Consider the following 19,799-nt stretch of genomic DNA (forward strand, 5'->3'; position numbering starts at 1 on the left):
TATATTTAACATACTGTGTTCCAGTAATTTTATTTGATGATCTATACATAAAGCAATAGTCACAAACATTACTGGGCCACATCAGTACAGACTTCAGAGTTCTCTGTTCCAGTTATTGATATTGGTCATCTAAAAGAAGCAAACTGAAAATGCTAGCCTAATAAGAATAAAAGCAACCTCCTATATAGAGATGGAAAAGATTTTATCGATGCATCTGGCCCAGACAGCCTCCCCCTTTTTTAGGGCTAGGCAATTCAGCAAAAGGTTGTCTATAGGTATAGTTACTTCAGCCTTTAAAAGAGCTGAACATAATACATTAAGATGTTTGACTTAACATTTCCTCGTGATTCAAAGAGAAGAAAGAATTTCATTTGGTTTCCTACCATACATACTTTCACCTGTACCAATATAACAACATTCCATATCAGCTATATTTAGTGATCTTGGGTTCATATTAGAGCATTAAAACATCATTTACCAACTGATTTTCATTTTGTTGGTCATGATGAAATGAACTCTACCCAGCTGCAGTGAACCAGTAAGTGTATGTACAACTCACAGTCATTAGATGGCAATGATATTGCTCCTCATCTCTAGGAGGCACCAGAGGCTATGTTAGTTTTTGCCTTGATTATATTAACAGCAAATATTTCTGGAATTAAGACACATGAAGAGTCTAAATGAAAGTTAAATTCTGTAAATGAAGGTTGGGTTAGTAATCCCCTGGTAAGTATTAAACATCTGCTACATTAATTAAACACTCCAAGGGTCTGATAGTGTCTGCAAATGGATTTGTGAACCAAGTAAGAAGAGACTGTAGACACTGCATGTAAATTGTCGGATGGTGAGGCTTAGCTTGAAATGCAAAGAACTTTAATAAATAAAACCTCTATAAAAAGAAAATATTTCTACAGAAAATAAAGTGAAACCTCCTTTGGCAGTTATAGCTGATTTAACAATTGGTCCACTAGTTTTACACATCAAAGTGTCCAATTCTTCTAAGTCTGGATATTACTGTTCCAAATCATGTGCGATCTTCACTTGTGACCAAGATATGCCCCTATTGTGATGCAGGCTCCAACCACAGCAAGGCTTAATATTGTCTTGATGGATAACCAGCTGGGGTCAAATGGTGGCCGGATATTGCTGTTGTACAGCTCCACAAAAGCATCCTAGAAAAAAAGTGACAGTTTTAGAAAACTTTAAACACTAACCTTTCCCTTAAACTAATGGATAATCAGGCTTTGAACATTACAATGTTTGCCATTCTGCCATTACCTCTGTTAAAGCCACACATACGTTTTTGTTGGGCTGGGAAGCAATATACCTTTCTTAGGGCTCACTTACAAAAGCCCTAAATACAAATGCTTGAGCACTAAGGGGCACTACTCCCTTAGTGCTTATTTACTCATCACTTGCATCTGGGGCATTACTGGATTACAAAATCCAGTGCAAGATATAAAGCTGGTAGGTTCAAAGCAGCCCTGTATGCAGGCAGTGAGGACAGGACCATGCCTCTATTGCCTCCCCTAGCCCCATAAGGAAGGAAGCCGCAGGTCCTTGCATTCCATTCTGCTGCACAAAGACCTGCACCTGTGCGTGCACATCAAAGGACAGGGTGCAAAGGGTGAAAAACATGGCAGATTGCACCTATTTTTTGCACTTTTCACCCTTACCTTCTTTTGTAAATGACCCCTCCTGATTCTCCCATGCTTCCCTAACATTAACACAAATTTCCTGTAACATAGAAATGCAATCCTATTATACTAATTAAAACATACAGATTCCATTGTTCAACTATGGTGTATCCCCCCCCCCAGAGTGGCAATCTGTTGGTTCTGACAAATGCCAGAGGAGCTGCTGTAATATGCCTAGACAGTCACTATTTAGCTGGCTGGTAGGGGCTGTTTGGGCCTCTCTTGACTCCCAGTCCAGACCTGATGTATCCATTAATTATATATGAATATTATATATTATGAATATTATATATGCAATGGTATTGAAGCACTAAAATGCATAAACTAAGGAAAGAAAGTCACATGAAGTATAGTTAAAATGCAATGGAGAGAAGTTGCCTTTTTATCTATTCATGTTGCTAGAAAAAATGCAAGGCAGGTATATATGAAAAGGCAACCTGAAAACACCAAGCGAGTCATTTGCATAGTTGTAAATCAACCCTATGTCAAAAGGGAGATAATGATCCATTCCAGGCCTTTTTAAGACCTTATTTCAAATTATCCTTTAGTGTGAAGAAGAATTCAGACCTAAAAAATACAGGACTTCATCAATATACCCTGTTGGTTAACAGATCTGCATTTTCCAGATAGCACAAAAATACAGGCACAACAGGACTTGTTTAAGCGGGATAAACCCTGCTGATTTTTAATAGTAGCAAACCATATTAAAAATCAGAAGCATTTATCCCGCTTAAACAAGTCCTGTTGTGCCGGTATTTTTGTGCTATTTGGAACGTGGTGGAGAGTGCTGAAGTCTCTCTAAATACTGTGCACCAGGCGGAACAGAGTGGAAAGGCCAGGGTGTGTTGGTGAGTGTGGATTGACAAATCACTAAGCGACATGCCTCCATCACCTGCCCTTCATGAATACACCACTGGTGGACGAAAACAGGCCTTTATTTGTTGGTGAAATGCGGGTCTCTGTGAAGGTGCAGAGACATGTGCCAATTTTTTTTCCAGTGCAGATAAAAAGAGTATCTTTTGCACTTTGCACCCTGTGTTGCGCTTGATAAATAACCCCTTAAATCTACAGGGCCAGCACAATAGAATAAATATATCAGTGCTGTATATTTTATGTTTGCCAGTGCATAAAGGTTTAAAGACCCATGCCTTTGTTGTAAGATGAGCAATTTGTTACTCAGTACAGCAACACATAGCAACCAATCAGATGCTTGCTTTCATTAACAGGTCAGTACTAGATCAACAAACATTATCTGCTGATTTGTTGCTATGCATTACTTACCTGCGTTACCACATAATCCGCTCAAATAAAGCTTCCTTTATTTGAAGTCTGAGTGATAAATGTGCAACAGTGTCATTACATTACTGATATTTGTAGGTTTTTCCTTTGAATAGCTACCAGTAGAGGGAGTGTAAGACCTTTATAAGCTTTCAGGCTGTAGGCCAAAAAATCATTATACTGTATGAGAATTGTGCTAACAAACCCAAATGAATTTTATTTTCTTATATTATTTATATATTATATTTTATCTAGAAAAGGTGGCAACCCTATTGGGAATAAACTGCTATTGCAAGATTCCAGTGACAAATTGTTGCTAAGTTTAAGATGACCAGGCAGAGGATGTTCTTCCATGGTATTTAAAGAAGAAAGGTAAAGTCACTAGGGTGTTCGAGTTTGTAAGATTACAAAGACAAGGGGGTAAAGGTAACATCTTTATAGCAGATAGGAGAAATAAAACGATCAAAAACACATACATTTTCACCCTTGCCACAAGGGTGAAAATAAATAAATAAATAAAGAATTGTGGCCCTTTAAAATTTGTTTGAAAAGTAATTTATTAATGAAGTAAAACCTTTTGGGTTTCCTGGAGGGTTTCATTCCAAAAAGACTTATGCTATTAAGGGCTTTCTAATTCTTTAAAGAAAAAAAAAAGTAGCTTTGAGCACTGCTGGAGACATATGACTTTAATGATTCACAAATGGACAATTTCATGATGTCAGTAATTAAAAATATTAATGATTTTAATGAGTCACACATGATTAATGACCCTGTTGAAACAATATCCCTCTTATCATGCCTCCCACGTGTGTTTTGTAGTGCATTCTCAAAATCGAAATTGTTTTATTAATTCAATAAAACTATGCAAATCACTACACTGCAGAACAGAAAGACCAAGTCAAATACAAATTATACAAGTTCATTTGAGGCAAAGCGAAATAAAACATTCTCTATATCACAGATCATTTTGCAATTTTCTAAAATATATATTGAATACATATTCATAATTTGGAAGAGCTTAAGTTATTAAAAATGGCATGTGCTGTTGTTCGGCAGTCGAGCTAGCACTGTATGTTATCCTGCTCAGCAGGAGTCTAATGAAGTAGTGCTAGGACTAGGAGGAATTTAATAAACACAAACACGATCCTTGCGAAAGGTCCCAAGGGGAACCAAAACATTCAATGCAATAAAGCTTTGTATTGATTTTTTTTTACAATTAATAAAAGGAAGTGTGAGTCTAAGCTACCATATAAATATACATACACATATCAATCATATGTATTTCAGTTAGTAAATATACTAATCATTGATGTTCAGACTAATACTAATATTATGGCCTCATATGCATTGTTAAAAGTTGTACTAGTCTGCAAATATTTCTTTACTTACATTGGTCTCTTGCTTAGCACAGTGTATAGGGTCACAAAAATAATAAAGTAATATAGAGATGTCCAATTGGCCATCCAAAAGAGTTTTATGGCCCAGAATTCCCAACATGTCTGTAAACTCTCTGTATGACATCATTGTTTTATAATAAACTGGTCTCCTTCATGTAACTGTCTATAAGCTACAGGCAAAGTATTTCCTATACACCTTGCACCTCTATGGGAAGAGGTAAAAGGTAGCTAGGTCGTTCTTAGCTTTTTCTACAAGGCCTAACTTGTTATCATGCTCAGCAACCAAATTACAATTATGTCAAGCATTACTGTTACATATGTTTTTACATTACATTAAAGAGTAGAAGCAAGAACAAGCAACTGCTAGTGTGTATGAGAAGCAACTAATCTGGAAGCCACAGCAGCTTTGCAACACACAGGTAAAGTTGGCCTGACAGTTTGGTACAACACAACCAGATGTAATGTTCAGAATACACTACCACTGAATAAAAAGTACACTGCGTCAAATTCTGCAGTCAACTAAATAGACAAATAGTTCATTGAACTAGGGGTAGGCAGAAGAGGCACTTGCCTAGGGCACAACAATAGGGCCTTTTCCTGCCTACCCCTAGTCTGCTCCCCCTTGTCATTACATGGTGGGGGTAATGACCCCCCCAGGGAAGGTTTGGCCCGCCCCTGCATCATTGGATCCTCTGGGTAAGGTATCCTTCAATATTTCAAACAGTACCCATGAACTGAAAAGCTGATGGATTTAGTAATAGTAACTATTTAATAAAAAATATTTTAAAATATATATGATTTTATTTAGCTTTTACACTAGTTCTGGTGGCCTTATTTTTCTACCACGGGCAAAGGATTGACCCCCTATTAGGAAACAAGCAGAGTTGGTGCACTTCAGCGATATCAAACAATTCTGCCAGGTTCCTTATAGGGACAATATACATGCTCTTTTAACATGAGCTTATGTATAGTAGTCTAATTTTTTAATGAGGAAATATTTATAGCACTAAATAATAATAAGAATCCAGTTTCACTGCAAGTAGTACTTCCTTTCACTTCCTGATCCCACAGAATTTTAATGGAGCTAATAAAAATAATTACCTGGCCACTGAGAAGTTCCTGATAATGAGTTACTCAAAGGCTGCTTCTTAGATAAGAGAGGGGTTGGTTTGTTCAAAGACAGATAGGGAGCTCTGAACAAAATTACTCTGTTTATAAAAGAGGGGAAGGTCAGTTCAAATTAGCTTTATAATGCCAAAAAAATGGGAAAATATAGATTTCTTTAAATGTAACCAATAGGCAGAATGCAATTTCAAGTCCTATTAATTGTAATAAGATGTTTTTAGGTGCATACTGTGACTTTAAGTTAATATAATGGGCAGCAGCACAACGTAAAGACAAAGCCCAGAGAATAGGATGTTTTTGGGTAGTTAAAAAAGAAGAAAGGATGGTACAACACATTTTTGTTTAATATTTTTCTTAAGAATTAATGTCTCAATAAAACAAACCCTATTTGATTCTGAAATAAAAATATCACAGAAAACAACCCTGTATTATGACCCTAGTTAGGCCTATTTTATCTGCTGTGGGAATTGCTGGCAACATCACCCTACAGTCTTGTTTTCTCTTGCTCCGCCACTTTTCACTTACTTTTACTTTCTCAGACAGCCTGATAAGGCCAACTTCCGAATCTTGTTTGAACAGACTCCTATTATTTATCTTAGGCACAAAGCAGTTCTTAAACAAATACACGTAGATCTCACATTTGTAATAAATAAGAAGTTGTAGAAAAATAACATCCATCTTGGTACAAAGTAAAGAACATAAAAACGAGAAAGGAAAGAAAGAATATGGAAAAAGAAGCAACTGAATACACTGGGAGACAATAGGTGTTTTTCAACTAAAGGCAAAACCAGCCATTTTGTTGTACTTTGTTTACTGCTTTCTGGTGCTGTCAAATTGCTGCAGGCTTCTGAACTCCACTTCAGAGCCCTGTGGTCACCTCATGAATACAATGCTGCTTTCGTTTGACACTACTGTATCCATGAGGTGTGGGTGGCACAGAGGCAAGTTGATCCAGAGGAAGCATAGAAAAGGAGATAAATGATTATTAGCCCTAACATTTTTGCTAGCTGATCCTTTTGTGTGGGATGTAGGGGCTTTGCAAGCAAAAATCCCAAACCACCAGCAACACTATTTTGCAACTTTAAGCAAAAACAAAAACTCACAGGAAGCATCTACAATTGCAATGATTAAATAGAAAGTTCACCCTAATTAGATAATTCATTCATGGCATGTTACAGATGGACCATATTTCATATAAATTGAAATTCCAAGCATAAGAGATTAGAATCCCACTAGCTACACCATAATATGAGTACATTTTGTGACCCACCCTGTAAACAGAAACATTTAGGCAGATCAACCAGAATCCAATAACACATTTACTCTAGCTGTGACTGCAACTGGGGTAAGGTTGCAGAATTATTGGTTTAATAATATATATTAGAGACGTGTTTTTTTGCATTATAAATGAAAAAGTCCAGTCCTTAAGAAGAGTTAATCTACTGTAGTAAAAGCAGTATGTATATGTAGTGGTATAAATGGTTAAATGCAAAAAAAGTTTTCATTGATTGTAATAAAAAGGGGAAATGGGTCTTCCTGTTCTTCTGAAAGTCGTATGTGGGTGGTAGGCAGGGCTTGCTTGAGGAAGTAAGGGCTTCCTTTCGATACCTGAGTAATTCAGCGGCTAGGAAGAATCATTACTTCCTCCACTGTCACTGGACAGGATATCCTTGGGAGTAAGAATGTGCTGACTGTAGCATAGTGAGGATTCCACTACAGAATAGGAATTCTTTTAGCTTGGACTGAAATGTATTGTAGTAATTGATATGAGCAGAATTCAGCAGACCCACCTTAAGTAAGAATTTTTAGCCATCTGGCATTTATTGGTGGCTTCAGTTTTCTTCATTTTACACATATTATAAGCATTTTAGGTATATAGTGGTGGCTTTGTTTTCTTCATTTTATACATATGATAAGCATTGTAGGCATATGAACTTTTATATGTTGTATCAAAACATGTATGTAACTATTAAAGAATATTATCAAATTTACAATATATGTCTAGCTTTTTCCAATTTTACCATGAGCCACCATTTTATAATGTTCTGTGTCACTCACTGAATACTTTGCAGGAATAGTGCAGGTTAACTAAGGAGGAAGTGTAGGGAGAAAAGGCACAGCTCCATCTATTCTTTGCCTGATAGAACCTAATATGTATGAGTGCCCTTGGTTTGTGTGTGAGTCAGAGGGATGGACATTAGTACTTAAAATGGCAGTGTTTCATATGGGATTATCCAGTGCCACATACAATTATACTAATATTTTTGTCATGAAAAGTCTTTGCGCTGAGAGTTGGACTCCAGTTCTTTCAATGCACACAGAAACAAATCAATGTTTTCTCCAGTGAGAATGTACTCAAGTATTTACAATTTATAGGAAAGTCACTCTGCCTGTCCAGCATGCAAAGTATATCCCAGTGGATTCTTAAAGTGGACCTGTCACCCAGACATGAAAATCTGTATAATAAAAGTCCTGTTCAAATTAAACATGAAACCCAAATTCATTTTTATATTAACACATCCAAACCCATTATAAAGGCATTTCAAAATCCCAGCTGTCAATCATATATTGCTTGCCCCACCTCTATGCCTTAGGCATAGAGGCGGGGCAGACAGTAACTTGCTTTCCGTTCAGCACTTCCTAGATGTCACTGCACATCTCACTTCTCCCCTCCCTCCTCCTCATCTAACTGTGTAGCCAGTGCATGGGCCTGGGGATCAGGTCCCCCAGTCAGTCACATAAACAAGATTTTGGCATAATACAAAGCTTGCCTTAATAACAGTGTCCACAAAATGGCACCTGCCTGCTTGCTTTGATTGAGTAATTCCAAGACGGAAGGAAACAAGATTTATATTATTTATATAGAGTAAGTAAAGTTTATTTTGCTGAACTAACAATATAGAAAATAATTTGGACTTATTTCTTAGGGTGACAGGTCCGCTTTAATGCTGCAATACTGGGTTTGGCCCTGCCCTCAGTGCCTATGTACTGTAACTAGATGTAGCCTTTAGATACAGTATAACACCTAAAATTTACTTAACCACCATTTCACAAAAATAAGCACTATTTGCTCAAGCAGAGCTCAGAAGCAAAATTTACCCCACAACCTGCTCGCACAACCAACTTTTTTGCCATTTCTGCTGTAAACCTACTGGCATGTCTGGGATTAATATGCCAATTAACCATTTTCTGTAGTAATTATACTGGTATTCCTGGGTTAATATACTCATACACGTTATGTAATGATTATATTGGCATGAGCTTAATAAGCTTTTTATTTATTTTCTGTAGTGATTATACTGGCATGTCTGGGTAATTATAACTAAAGGAAGTGCCAAAGTGGGAGTGGCCTAACAATAATTTTTCATATCATTTAGCAACCTGTGTGTTAATAGATTTAAGGGTCAAAGAAAGGTGAAAAATCCTCTGTGGCTTCAGCCCAAAACTGTAGTTGAAGGTGCTGGGAAATGTTTAGTAATAAGTAAAATGTTAGGTTCCAGTAATAATGAGGTAATCATGGACTAGCATAATATCTAGTAAATATTAGTTGTCCCTGAAAATAACCGTATTATTCTTTCCTTATCAAAAGATGACTAATACTCATAACTTGCTATTTCTGTGCAACCTGAGCAGCAGTAAAACTGCAAATCACACCTACTAAAAACTTTCACTTTCTAACATAAAACCCTCCTGCAGATAGAACATAGAGAATAGCAAGCATGGAAAATAAATGACTGGAACATTTTTAACTTCCTTATCATTTCTTCACTAGTGAACTGGAGGCATGGCAAGTGCATGTTGTTAGGTATAACTTATTGTGTATTTGTAAATTTCTTCAACCTTTGAAACTTAGCAGCCAAATGAAATATTAATTCACAGGGACAATCTTGGAAGGGTTTGGTGCTTCTGAACTAAATGTCTAATTTATATTCGGTTAGTACTGAGGGTATCTGAATGCTCTGTGCCAGTGTATCATGGGTTACATCATGGAGCTGTTCTATGCCAACAGACCCAAAATGGACTCACATATCTCCCTTTATTTCATCACCAATTGTGAACAAACATAATGCAGGGTACAGAATAAAGCATAACACAGGTGGTCTGGTTCCAATAGCTGCAGCTGAAATAATATTGAGTAGCAAAACACTGTATTTTAAAATATAATAGCATTTTCATTTATACCTACACCCTTTAGCTGGAATCCTGCCCTGTAGGCCACAGTGTAGTAGAGAAATAAAAGATTTGGACTTCGACTGACCAATAACTTCATAATGTGTTTTCTGAGTGAATAACTTCACATTTTACTACTTTGCACAGGTGCAGTAAACCATAGCAACCAGCCAGCAGGCAGCACTTACTGGTTACCTGGCCTTGGCAAGCATTTGATTACATAATGGATAGGAATTGGCTGTTTGAGCAGAAACTAGGTTGTTGTTATTACATAATTGATATGGATCCATATTATCTTTAGCATATTGTATGCCTTGAAATTTTGAAGACATTTAGTTAGATTTGTTTGAGCTATTGCAGCTTTGATTGTGTGAAGCTTTTCAGCTATAAGGATATCCTTCTACTTTAAAGGAGAAGGAAAGGCTAAGTCACTTGGGGGTGCCAAAATGTTAGCCACCCCCAAGTGACTTTAATCGCCTACCTTTTCACCCGGGTTGGTGCCCCTGTTAAGAGAAAACAACACCAGCCTGGGGTAGCTGCGGCGAGCGCTTCCTCCTTCCTCTTTCTTCTGCCACCGAATCCCCTGGGAAGTGCGAGAAACAGGAATAAGGAAGCGATCGCAGTTACCCCGGGCTGGTGCTGTTCTCTCCTAACAGGGACACCAGCCAGGGGTAAAAGGTAAGCGATTTAAGTCACTTGGGGGTGCCTAACATTTTGGCACCCCCAAGTGACTTAGCCTTTCCTTCTCCTTTAAATACACTTGACAGCAACAATTGTTTTCTGCAGTGCCCAGGGATCTCAACAAACTGGTATCAAAATAAGGCACAAGCATAACCTTGAGAAACAGCGCAGCAGTGTTGTAAAGGAAAAAGGTTGCAAAGCTAGGTTATAATGTGATCTTTTCTAAAGTGTAACTTATTATGTACTGTTTTGAAACTGTAATTTCAATTACTTCTTAAACAAATAAACATGTGTAACCCTAATTTGGCTGATATTCAGGCAGTGTCCAGCTAGATGGTACAGAGCACAGGTACACGTGATAGGATAGGCCTTTGCAAAGGGGAAGAATGCACTTGAGAGATGTTGCTTAACTACAACTCTCCAATGCCAAAGGTAGTAGTAATACGGATAAGATGTCAGAGGTACTTAGCAAATAACTGAAACTTGATTTATTTGTCCAAAATAAAATATATGCAGGTTAAATACTCACATTAATGGGGTATAATAGCAGAATATCAGGAGCAGTCAAAATAAAGACAGATTGTTGTAGCACCACTGTGGAGAACAATGTGGTAAAGTAGACTGAAGTCCCAAGGGTTCCCACCTTAACTGGCCAGATCCCTACAGCCGACTTGAATCAGGGAGCAGAGCTATACCTGAATTCCTTGTCGCTACTGCGGTCCCTTCACTAAGGCAGCAGAGCCTTGGGAGAACTAATCCCACTAATTTCTCCTGGTTGGAGCATACAACTGCTCTTTTTATATAATCCTGACTTAACTCACCCTTCTAGAACGTGCTCTCACAAATAGATAACCTGCACACTGTCTTACCCTCACTCAAAGTATCCCTGCTCCCCGACATTTATTAATAGAGCTATAGCTTTCCTATAATGCTCAATGCTTCTGGACTTAGTTGGTCCAGGCTCCCTGGTACACAACCTTCTGTTGGAAAGAGGAAGGCCAAAGAGGAAGTGCCCATCCCCTGCCTGATGCTATATTACAGTGTGCAGGAAGTGGTCATCCTATCTAAGGGCCAATAAATGCACATATACAGATAGGAAAAGTCATAACATTTAAGTCTGCATAGTAAAAGCAAACTAGGAAGTTGTAGGTGACAAGGCCATAGAGATTGTTAACCCTATGGGTACCTAAACCAAAAACATTTCTTCCAATGAGTGTTATTGACTATATAAGCCAAACCCATTGCTGCCACATGTTTGCAATTAAATAGATACTGGCAACAGAAATTAAACCTTGTTTTACAACTATCATAACATTGTTCTTGCATGTGCTTTATAATTTTGCAATTAAAGTATTTTCCTTTTTTACATTACCTATCAGTTTACCCATGTTCCTCTATGAGGGGGCTGCCATATTTGTGCAGCAGGAGTCCATTAGCATTAGAAGCTATATACAGGCTGAGAAGGGACAGTCAGGTTGGCAAAACAGTCAGGTTTAGGCTGATGCCATGCGTAGCGTTTTCTCGGCAAGCTGAAAAATGCTTGCTGAGAATCCACTGCTTTACTTTAAAAAACTCCTACCTGAGCCTGCAGCCGGAAGCACTGAGTCCACCCAGGTGCAAAGTCTTGAATGAATGCTTCCACATGCAGGCACAGGTAGAAGTTTTTTCAAGGGTAGTGGCAGATTCTTGGCAAGTGGAATACGCTATGTGTGGCATCACACATCACAAAACATCACAAACACCACAAAATCTCTACAGTTTCGAGTCAAAATAAAAAACTTCAAGCAAAGGGACCTCTGCCACTGACTTCTACATGAACTCGGCAAGTTTAATCTGGCGAATTGTTGAATTCAGATTTTTAGCCATTTAGATGCATAGTAAATCTTGGAAAAGTCGCAGTGATTTTCTCTGCAACTTTTGTAAAAAAAATTTGTATTGAGTTTAAAATTAAAAATCAGTGGTTAGTAAATGAGCCCCTTAATGCGTGCCACCTTCATAGCATGCCAGTATGTCAAATATCTGAGCTGCTTTGACCAACTGTAGGTGAGATTATTGTGAAGAGAAAATGCCTAAAATTAACGATGGTTCAGTTGCAAAGTGGTAGGCCACAGACACTCACAAGAAAAGACCACTCAGTGCTGATATACTGTATGTAGTGCATACAAATCAGCTTAAAGCACAATACTATTCGGGAACTTAACAACATGAGTTACAATGGGCAAGCAGCTGCAAACAAGCCAAACATCACCATGCACAATGCTAAGGGGCTGATTTACTAAGACACGATTTCGAAACCGAATTGGAAAAATTCCGATTGGAAACGAACATTTTGCGATTTTTTCGTATTTTTTGCGATTTTTTCGGCGTCTTTACGATTTTTGTGAAAAAACGCGAGTTTTTCGTAGCCATTACGAAAGTTGCGCAAAGTCGCGATTTTTTGTAGCGTTAACACTTGCGCGCAAGTTTTAACGCTACGAAAAAATCGCGACCGATCATTACGTAAAAAAACGCAATCGGACGCATTCGGCCCGTTCATGGGTTAGTAAATGTGCCCCTAAGTGTTGGTCAGAGTATTGTAAATATGAGTGATGAATTATGGCCAGGACATCCCCTACATGTCTAAATGTATAATTCTGACCATAAAGGTTGGTGGGAGATAATAATCTGGAGCTGTGTTCAATGTTTGGACAAGTTGCAATGCAATCAAACCTTAATGCTAGAGTATAAAATATAATTCTTAATATATCTGTGCTTCCTACATTGTGGCAACAGTTTGTGCAAAGCCATTTCCTGTTTCAGAATAATAATGACCCCATAAATTAATTAAGTCTGTACACAATTGATCTGTTGAGATCAGGCCTCAGTGCCCAACCTTGCTAATGCTCTATACAAAAGGATACAAGCTGTTATAGCAGGAAGGTAACTGTTACATTTCTTGGGAAGTAGCATTGTACACAATCTTACTACATGACAAGTACTGATAACCTTTGTTACTCTATCTAGTGTATAACTACAACTCCCTTGCAGATGCAAACACACATATGGTGTGATTTTTTCTATTGGTCTGTCATAGTGTTAAAGTAGTGAGGTAAATTGAATTCTAACTCTACAGTAACTTGGATTCTAACTCTATAGTTTTTCACAGCTTTATAAATATATCCTGTTTGTTATAGTCTTTGAAGGCTTCTTAATCTGCCTTTGTGTTACTAGCTGCCACTGATTTTAAATAAAGACACTGCATCCTGGGGGCTTTTATTAAGAGGGTTTAACACAGAAGGCATTTATAGATTAACACACTCTTGCAATTAAGCCTTTCAAACAAATATTAAAAAAAAAAAAAAAAAAAAAAAAGATTCATGGAAATCTACTTACATAGCTTAATCTAGCAAAACAGGTCAACATGGCAAATACATTTTTATGATCTGACCTTAATCCACAGTTGTATAAGGACTGAATGATTGTAATATTTGAGATTAGTATAAAAGCAAATCCTGGCAGCTCATTCACAGAAATAGCAGATATGAAAACATGAAGTGAAAATGCATGCTCTATATTAAGAAAAAAAACCAAAAAACTTTGGACTACTGCTACCTCTGGTAGCTGACAAGTAATCAGATTGACCTAGTAGGTTAGAGACTCATAACACACGATAATACACTTTCACCTGAAAGCACCAGGGGCAGGTCCCTTGTGATGGGAACCTGCTCAGAGTAGTACTGTAACCAGCCTAAGTGAGTTATGTGTAGCTTGGCCAGGTCAGCTGAGAAGCACGTGGATTCAGTCATGCCTCCTCTGAGATACTGTGCCCTCTGCACACTACAAATAAGGACTATAACCTTTCCACAGTCAATGTAACCTTATTAAAAATGATTAAAAAAAATTAGAGAGCAGCTTCATCATCTGTTTAAAGGGAAAGACATGCTTGGGTTGCGCTTTTATAAAAACACAAGTGCTCATTAATTAAACTGGGTCTCAGTGCAGTAATTTATATAGAAATCAGTCAGAGATTTGCTTTCATCATTCAGCCTTTTCCAGACTCATCAGAGCATTTGCCTCAAAATAAAAGAGATATACAAGGGCTCATTTAAGTGTAGTGTGCAAAGTGCAATTTCGGAAATGTTGCCATGTTTTATTACCCACAATGCAGCATTTTGCCCATAATTCCAGGGGTGGTGTACATGACATCTAATGCTACAAGTCACACTTGGGTATGAACACTGCCAACAGGGATAACAATTAGTGAGCATCTGTTCAATTATAAGGTATTTGCATTGTAAACTACAAGCCACTTACTGTCAGTGTTTTTCCAGTGCAGACACAATGTACATGCCCAGAGGTGCATACACATGCTTTTGTGATTGAACAAAGTGGTGAATATAGGGCTGGAAGAACCCAGAAAGTTAAAGCATGAGAATTTAGAATGGTACAGATGGCAATTAGAAGTGCTTCCAGTTACCAATTATTGATACAGGTCCCTATAGTTCTGCAGGTGCTTGATTACAAACAACAAGTGAATTGAGACAAAACTAAGAATTCTGCAACATCAGCAGAAGAACAGGCATGTCTTGGCTAGCAAGATACACGTCACTCATAGCAAGAAAAAATATCCCCATTGATAGACCCAGGGCTTCACTTCCTAAAATGAGCACTTAATTCAGATTTTTCTGGCTGAGTCCTTTGGTCAGGCTGTCACAAATTTAGGAAGTTGAGTAATAAGCTCTTGGTTAACCACCATGCATCCTGCGTGCTCTGTGCTCTCACTGAAACACGATTAGCACAAACTTCTGCATTATTTTAATTTTAACTGAGGAACACAAACTCCGTTTGTAATTACCATGAAGCTTAATTAATCAAAGTTTATTGTCCATAATTTAATCATTTATAAGGATAGATAGAACACAAGCATTAGCCTTTAACCACTGAGCAGTTTTTTTTCTATAATCTAATGGCAGTCTGATACAGGGAGTATACTTTGCATTCATTACATTAATGAGATCAGCTGGGCTGGATCTTGAGCACTGGTGCTGTAGCAGAAGGGCCCAATACCTTAATGCCACATGTAGCATATGCAAAGCGTAGTCTTGGCTTGCCAATAAGCTTAACACTCCTCCTACCTGTGCCTGCACCCGAATGCATTAAATACGTCCGGTGCAGGCACATGTAGACAATATCCGCCAAAAAGTCTTGCGTTTGGGTACAAGTGCCTGCATCCTGCATCCGAGCGCAATTCAATGCATTAAGGTGAAGGCACAGATAGGAGGATTTTTAAGTGTATGTAGCATATTCTCTGCAAGTGGTTTTCAGCTAGCTGAAAATATGCTACATATGCTACGTGTGGCATTAGCCTAAGCCTCAGTCTGTGCATTTGGTTACCATCCAAAGGTGGAAAGGAGGCTGAGACCCAGTGCTTAGAACAGCACCGGACCTTAAAGGGGTGGTTCATATTTAAGCTAACTTTTAGTATTTTATAGAATGGCTAATTCTAAGCAGCTTTTCAATTTTCCTTTTTTATAATTTTTGTATTATTTGCCTTACTCTTCTACCTTTTTCCAGCTTTCAAATGGGGGTCACTGACCCTGGAATCCAAAAAACTTTTGCTCTTTGAGTATACAATTTTATTGCTACTGTTACTTTTTATGATTTACCTTTCTATTCATCTTTTCTTATTTGCTCATCAGTCAGTGTTTCAATGACATATTCCTCTCTGTACTAAATAAATATATGTATAAGAAGGTATCGAAACCAACACCCAAATATTTCTCAGTGTATAGTTCAAGACAACTAGGTATATATGTATCTAGTTCCTTATGTTATTTGAAGAGGTATTAAGACTTTTTGGGTCCTGGGTGCTCTTTTAGGACCATTATTTGTTAAAGCACCCCTTGGACCATGAGAGAATAATAAATGCATGAAAACATGGTCATAGGAACCACACTTTTGTAGTTCTAGAGGTATCCAAGACCGTAAATTCATATTCATCCTCAAATTTCACCCTGTTGGTTTTCAGGCTTGGCTCCCCTTCTACACAGTATCTTGAACTGCTGTGGCATCTTAGCTGAGTTGTCTATTTATATCGGATGTTCATTAAGGCCAATGGGAATTGACCTGTTTAAATTGAATCTCCGGATAGCAGTGTGAAATTGTATACATACAGGAGGCAATCAATATCAAACCACTAATGGCTTCAGTGCACAATACTACTCAGGTGGTCCATACAGAGCCCATTACATACAAATCTAATACATATTAAATCATGATAAAGTTGCCATGTAAAAATCTTTAAACAAAGTGGCCATTTGTGCAAATGCGGATTGCTGCACATCTTAACTGAGTGTCTTCCAGTTTCTGGAACGTCCCCTTTGTTTAGAAAGCCAGAGATGACAGTAAGCTTAGGAAAAAGTCTGCTGGAAGTTCAAAGCTGATAAACAAAGTACTAATGAATAAATGGATTACCATAAACCAGAATTTCAATTTAATCTTTACTCATCTCCAGAGGCCTCTCAAGCTTAATAACATCTAGTTGCTATGCTTAACAGACTGAGCCTATAAATGCAAAATAACATTTTATTTCATATCTTTTCTTTTTCCAAAAAAATTCAAATGCATTATGGTACATATAAGTCATGTTTCCAAGAATCTCAGACAACACTATCAAACAAAAATAATATTTGTATAATGCTAATCATTAAATGGAGCACATATGTCATTCCGGCTGCCTATGACACTTCCAAGAAATGAATAACAAATATTAATTAGATCTGGAAGAGGCTTCCTGGTACATTGAATTGAGATACTCAGATAAAACAGAAGCAGCAGTTTTTTCTTTGTATAACTCATCCATTCCCACTAAGAACCAGTGACCACTGTGTAGATATTTGTTAGATGTTTATATTATATTGCATGTAATTAAAAGACTAATTCCTGCATTTACAGTGCCACTGAATATGTTCATTCTTTATAAAAACATAATAGTAATTACTTTTTTCAGTAATATGCAGTTTGCAAGTAGATATATTGGGAGGGTATGAAGAGTATAGTAAGAGTAGAAAACACTGTACTGATAAAAGAAGAAATTTAATACTCAGGAGTATTAACTTAAAAGCTTTGGATATCAGTGAATATATATACCACATGAATCACATCTACTTCTGACTCTTGCAAGCTTTCAAATGGGGGTCACTGACCCCAGCAGCCCATAAACTATTGCTCTGAGAGGCTACAGTTTTATTGCTATTGTCATTTTTTTATTACTTATCTTTTTATTCAGGCCTCTCTCCTATTCATATTATAGTCTCTAATTCAAACCAGTACCTGGTTGCTAGGGATAATTTGGACTGTAGCAACCAGATAATCCATGAAATTCCAAACTGAAGACAGGCCTGGATTTGTGGCAAGGCCACAAAGGCCTGGGCCTAGGCGTCACAAATCCAGGGGTGGCCAAGCCACACTGAAAAGTTTCCTGCATACGGAGCAATGGGGACCGGATGCACAGAAAACTTCAGCGTGTCCTCTCCCCACTGCTCCGTACCTAAGTTTAATAAACAAGTATGCACACCAGGGGCGCAATATATATGATTGATTAGCTGATGCCTTTACCTGATTGTCAAGGAAAAGCACCTATGGGCAGATATATCAAAATGTGAATTTAGAGCTTAATACATAAAAACTCAACCACATTCTATTCATTCCTATGGGATTTCTAGAAGCATATTTATCAAATGGTGAGTTCTAATTTTCACCCATTAATAAACACACTTTTAAAAGTCCCATAAGAATGAATAGACCATGGGTGAGTTTCTATGTATTAAGCTTTAAAGGAAAAAGAAAGGTAAAGTTACTTGGGGGTGCCAAAATGTTAGGCACCCCCAAGTGACTTTAACCGCCTACCTTTTACCCCGGGCTGGTGCCGCTGTCAGGAGAAAACAGCACCAGCCCGGGGTAGCTGCCGGCGCTTCCTCCTTCCGGCTTCGCTGCGCGCGCATGCGCAGTAGAGTGAAAAGCCGAACTTAAACATTTAAGTCGGCTTTTTCGCTCTACTGTGCATGCCCGGCCACCGGCAGTTTAGGAAGTGGAAGGCGGAAGGAGGAAGTGCTGCGCTCCAGGTGCCCCGGGCTGGTGCTATTTTCTCCTAACAGGGGCACCAGCCCGGGGTACAAGGTAAGCGGTTAAAGTCACTTGGGGGTGCTTAACATTTTGGCACCCCCAAGTGACTTTGCCTTTCCTTCCCCTTTAAACTCACATTTTGATAAATCTGCCCTTAATGTCACCACACCTAACTGTATTGTTCATTATATATATAGTTCTATGAATAATAGTAATTTTAGAATTTTGTGATAAATCCACCCTTCAGACATTTGTCAAACACTGTACCCCAGTCAATTTCACAGGTATATATCTTGAGACTCAACCATTTTTCCTAGTTTCTTCCCTAAGGTCTAAGGGAAGAAGGTGTTTTCTCATCCAGTGGAAAAACATTAAAATGCTGGCAGGCCAAATGCCAATGCCAAGCCAAACTATTTTAGACAAAAAAATTTTACATTTGCGTGGTTTGGCTCAGTACTGGTGGTTTCTCTGCCTGCATGTGTGACATAGCCTTAACAGCTGATGTATAATACCCTCACTCTGTAAATCTGATACATGAAGTCTAGTTTTATGATGAAATTGGTGAATATAATGGTGAAAACAAACATAGCCATTGATGATTTAGTTCAGGCTTTTCCAGCTCGCTGCATGTAGAGGGCATATTTGACTTTGTATCCACATATTTACAGTTCATATATTTTTAAAAAGAGAAGAGAAAAAGTTGTCTTGAGTTGTAGACAGGCTGAGACATTAAGAATCACATAAAGGGCCACACGAGACCTCTGGGACCACAGTTGGAAAGCTTTTTGTGCTTGTAGTGGCTTTGCACTTCAGGAAATGAGTGGAACAAAACAAAACTAATCTTGTGCTTTGGCTAATTGCTCATAGTTGTTTTGTCTCTGTCTTGCCCTCAACTGCATTCTTTATTGTTTTTTATACTTCTTTTTATTACTGCATTAAGAAAAGAATGCAAGAACTATCACAGTGATATGGCGGATGGCAGAGAAGAGCAAACAGTGGAAAGTCATTTTGTTTTAATGTCACAAATTAAGCTAATGGAGCTGTTGTAATATCCCATCTAAACTGCATTATGTTGTAAGCAGTGGAGCCATGAGGAGACTTTCTGTTCAGCATACCAGCTACATCAGAGGAACATCCCAACCAGGTATTAATGATCACAGGAAAAGGTACATCTGCTCTGCTCTGGAAAGGAATACTACTGTACATTATACATGCCACAGGCCAGGCATACATGAGGCTCCCTTTTTTCATTTTAAAGGGTTCTTTTGCAGCCACAAAATCATCTGCATCTTTAAAGAATGATAAGTATTGAGCTAGCCCCTTTTGTGGTATATTGCACTAAATGTCA

At 38.0% G+C, this 19,799-nt stretch overlaps 1 protein-coding gene across 1 annotated transcript in view; it reads right to left on the reverse strand.

The window, feature by feature from the left end:
* Positions 1-19,799, reverse strand: part of bcl2 (B-cell CLL/lymphoma 2) — an 89,090-nt gene continuing 69,291 nt past the window's right edge. The window contains exon 3 of the mRNA XM_002934396.5: positions 1-1,172. Within this exon, the coding sequence (XP_002934442.1) occupies positions 1,038-1,172 (135 nt within the window). The 3' untranslated portion in view covers positions 1-1,037. The remainder of the gene's footprint in view (positions 1,173-19,799) is intronic.

This window comes from Xenopus tropicalis, chromosome 6, assembly GCF_000004195.4.
Source record: "Xenopus tropicalis strain Nigerian chromosome 6, UCB_Xtro_10.0, whole genome shotgun sequence".
NCBI lineage: Eukaryota > Metazoa > Chordata > Amphibia > Anura > Pipidae > Xenopus > Xenopus tropicalis.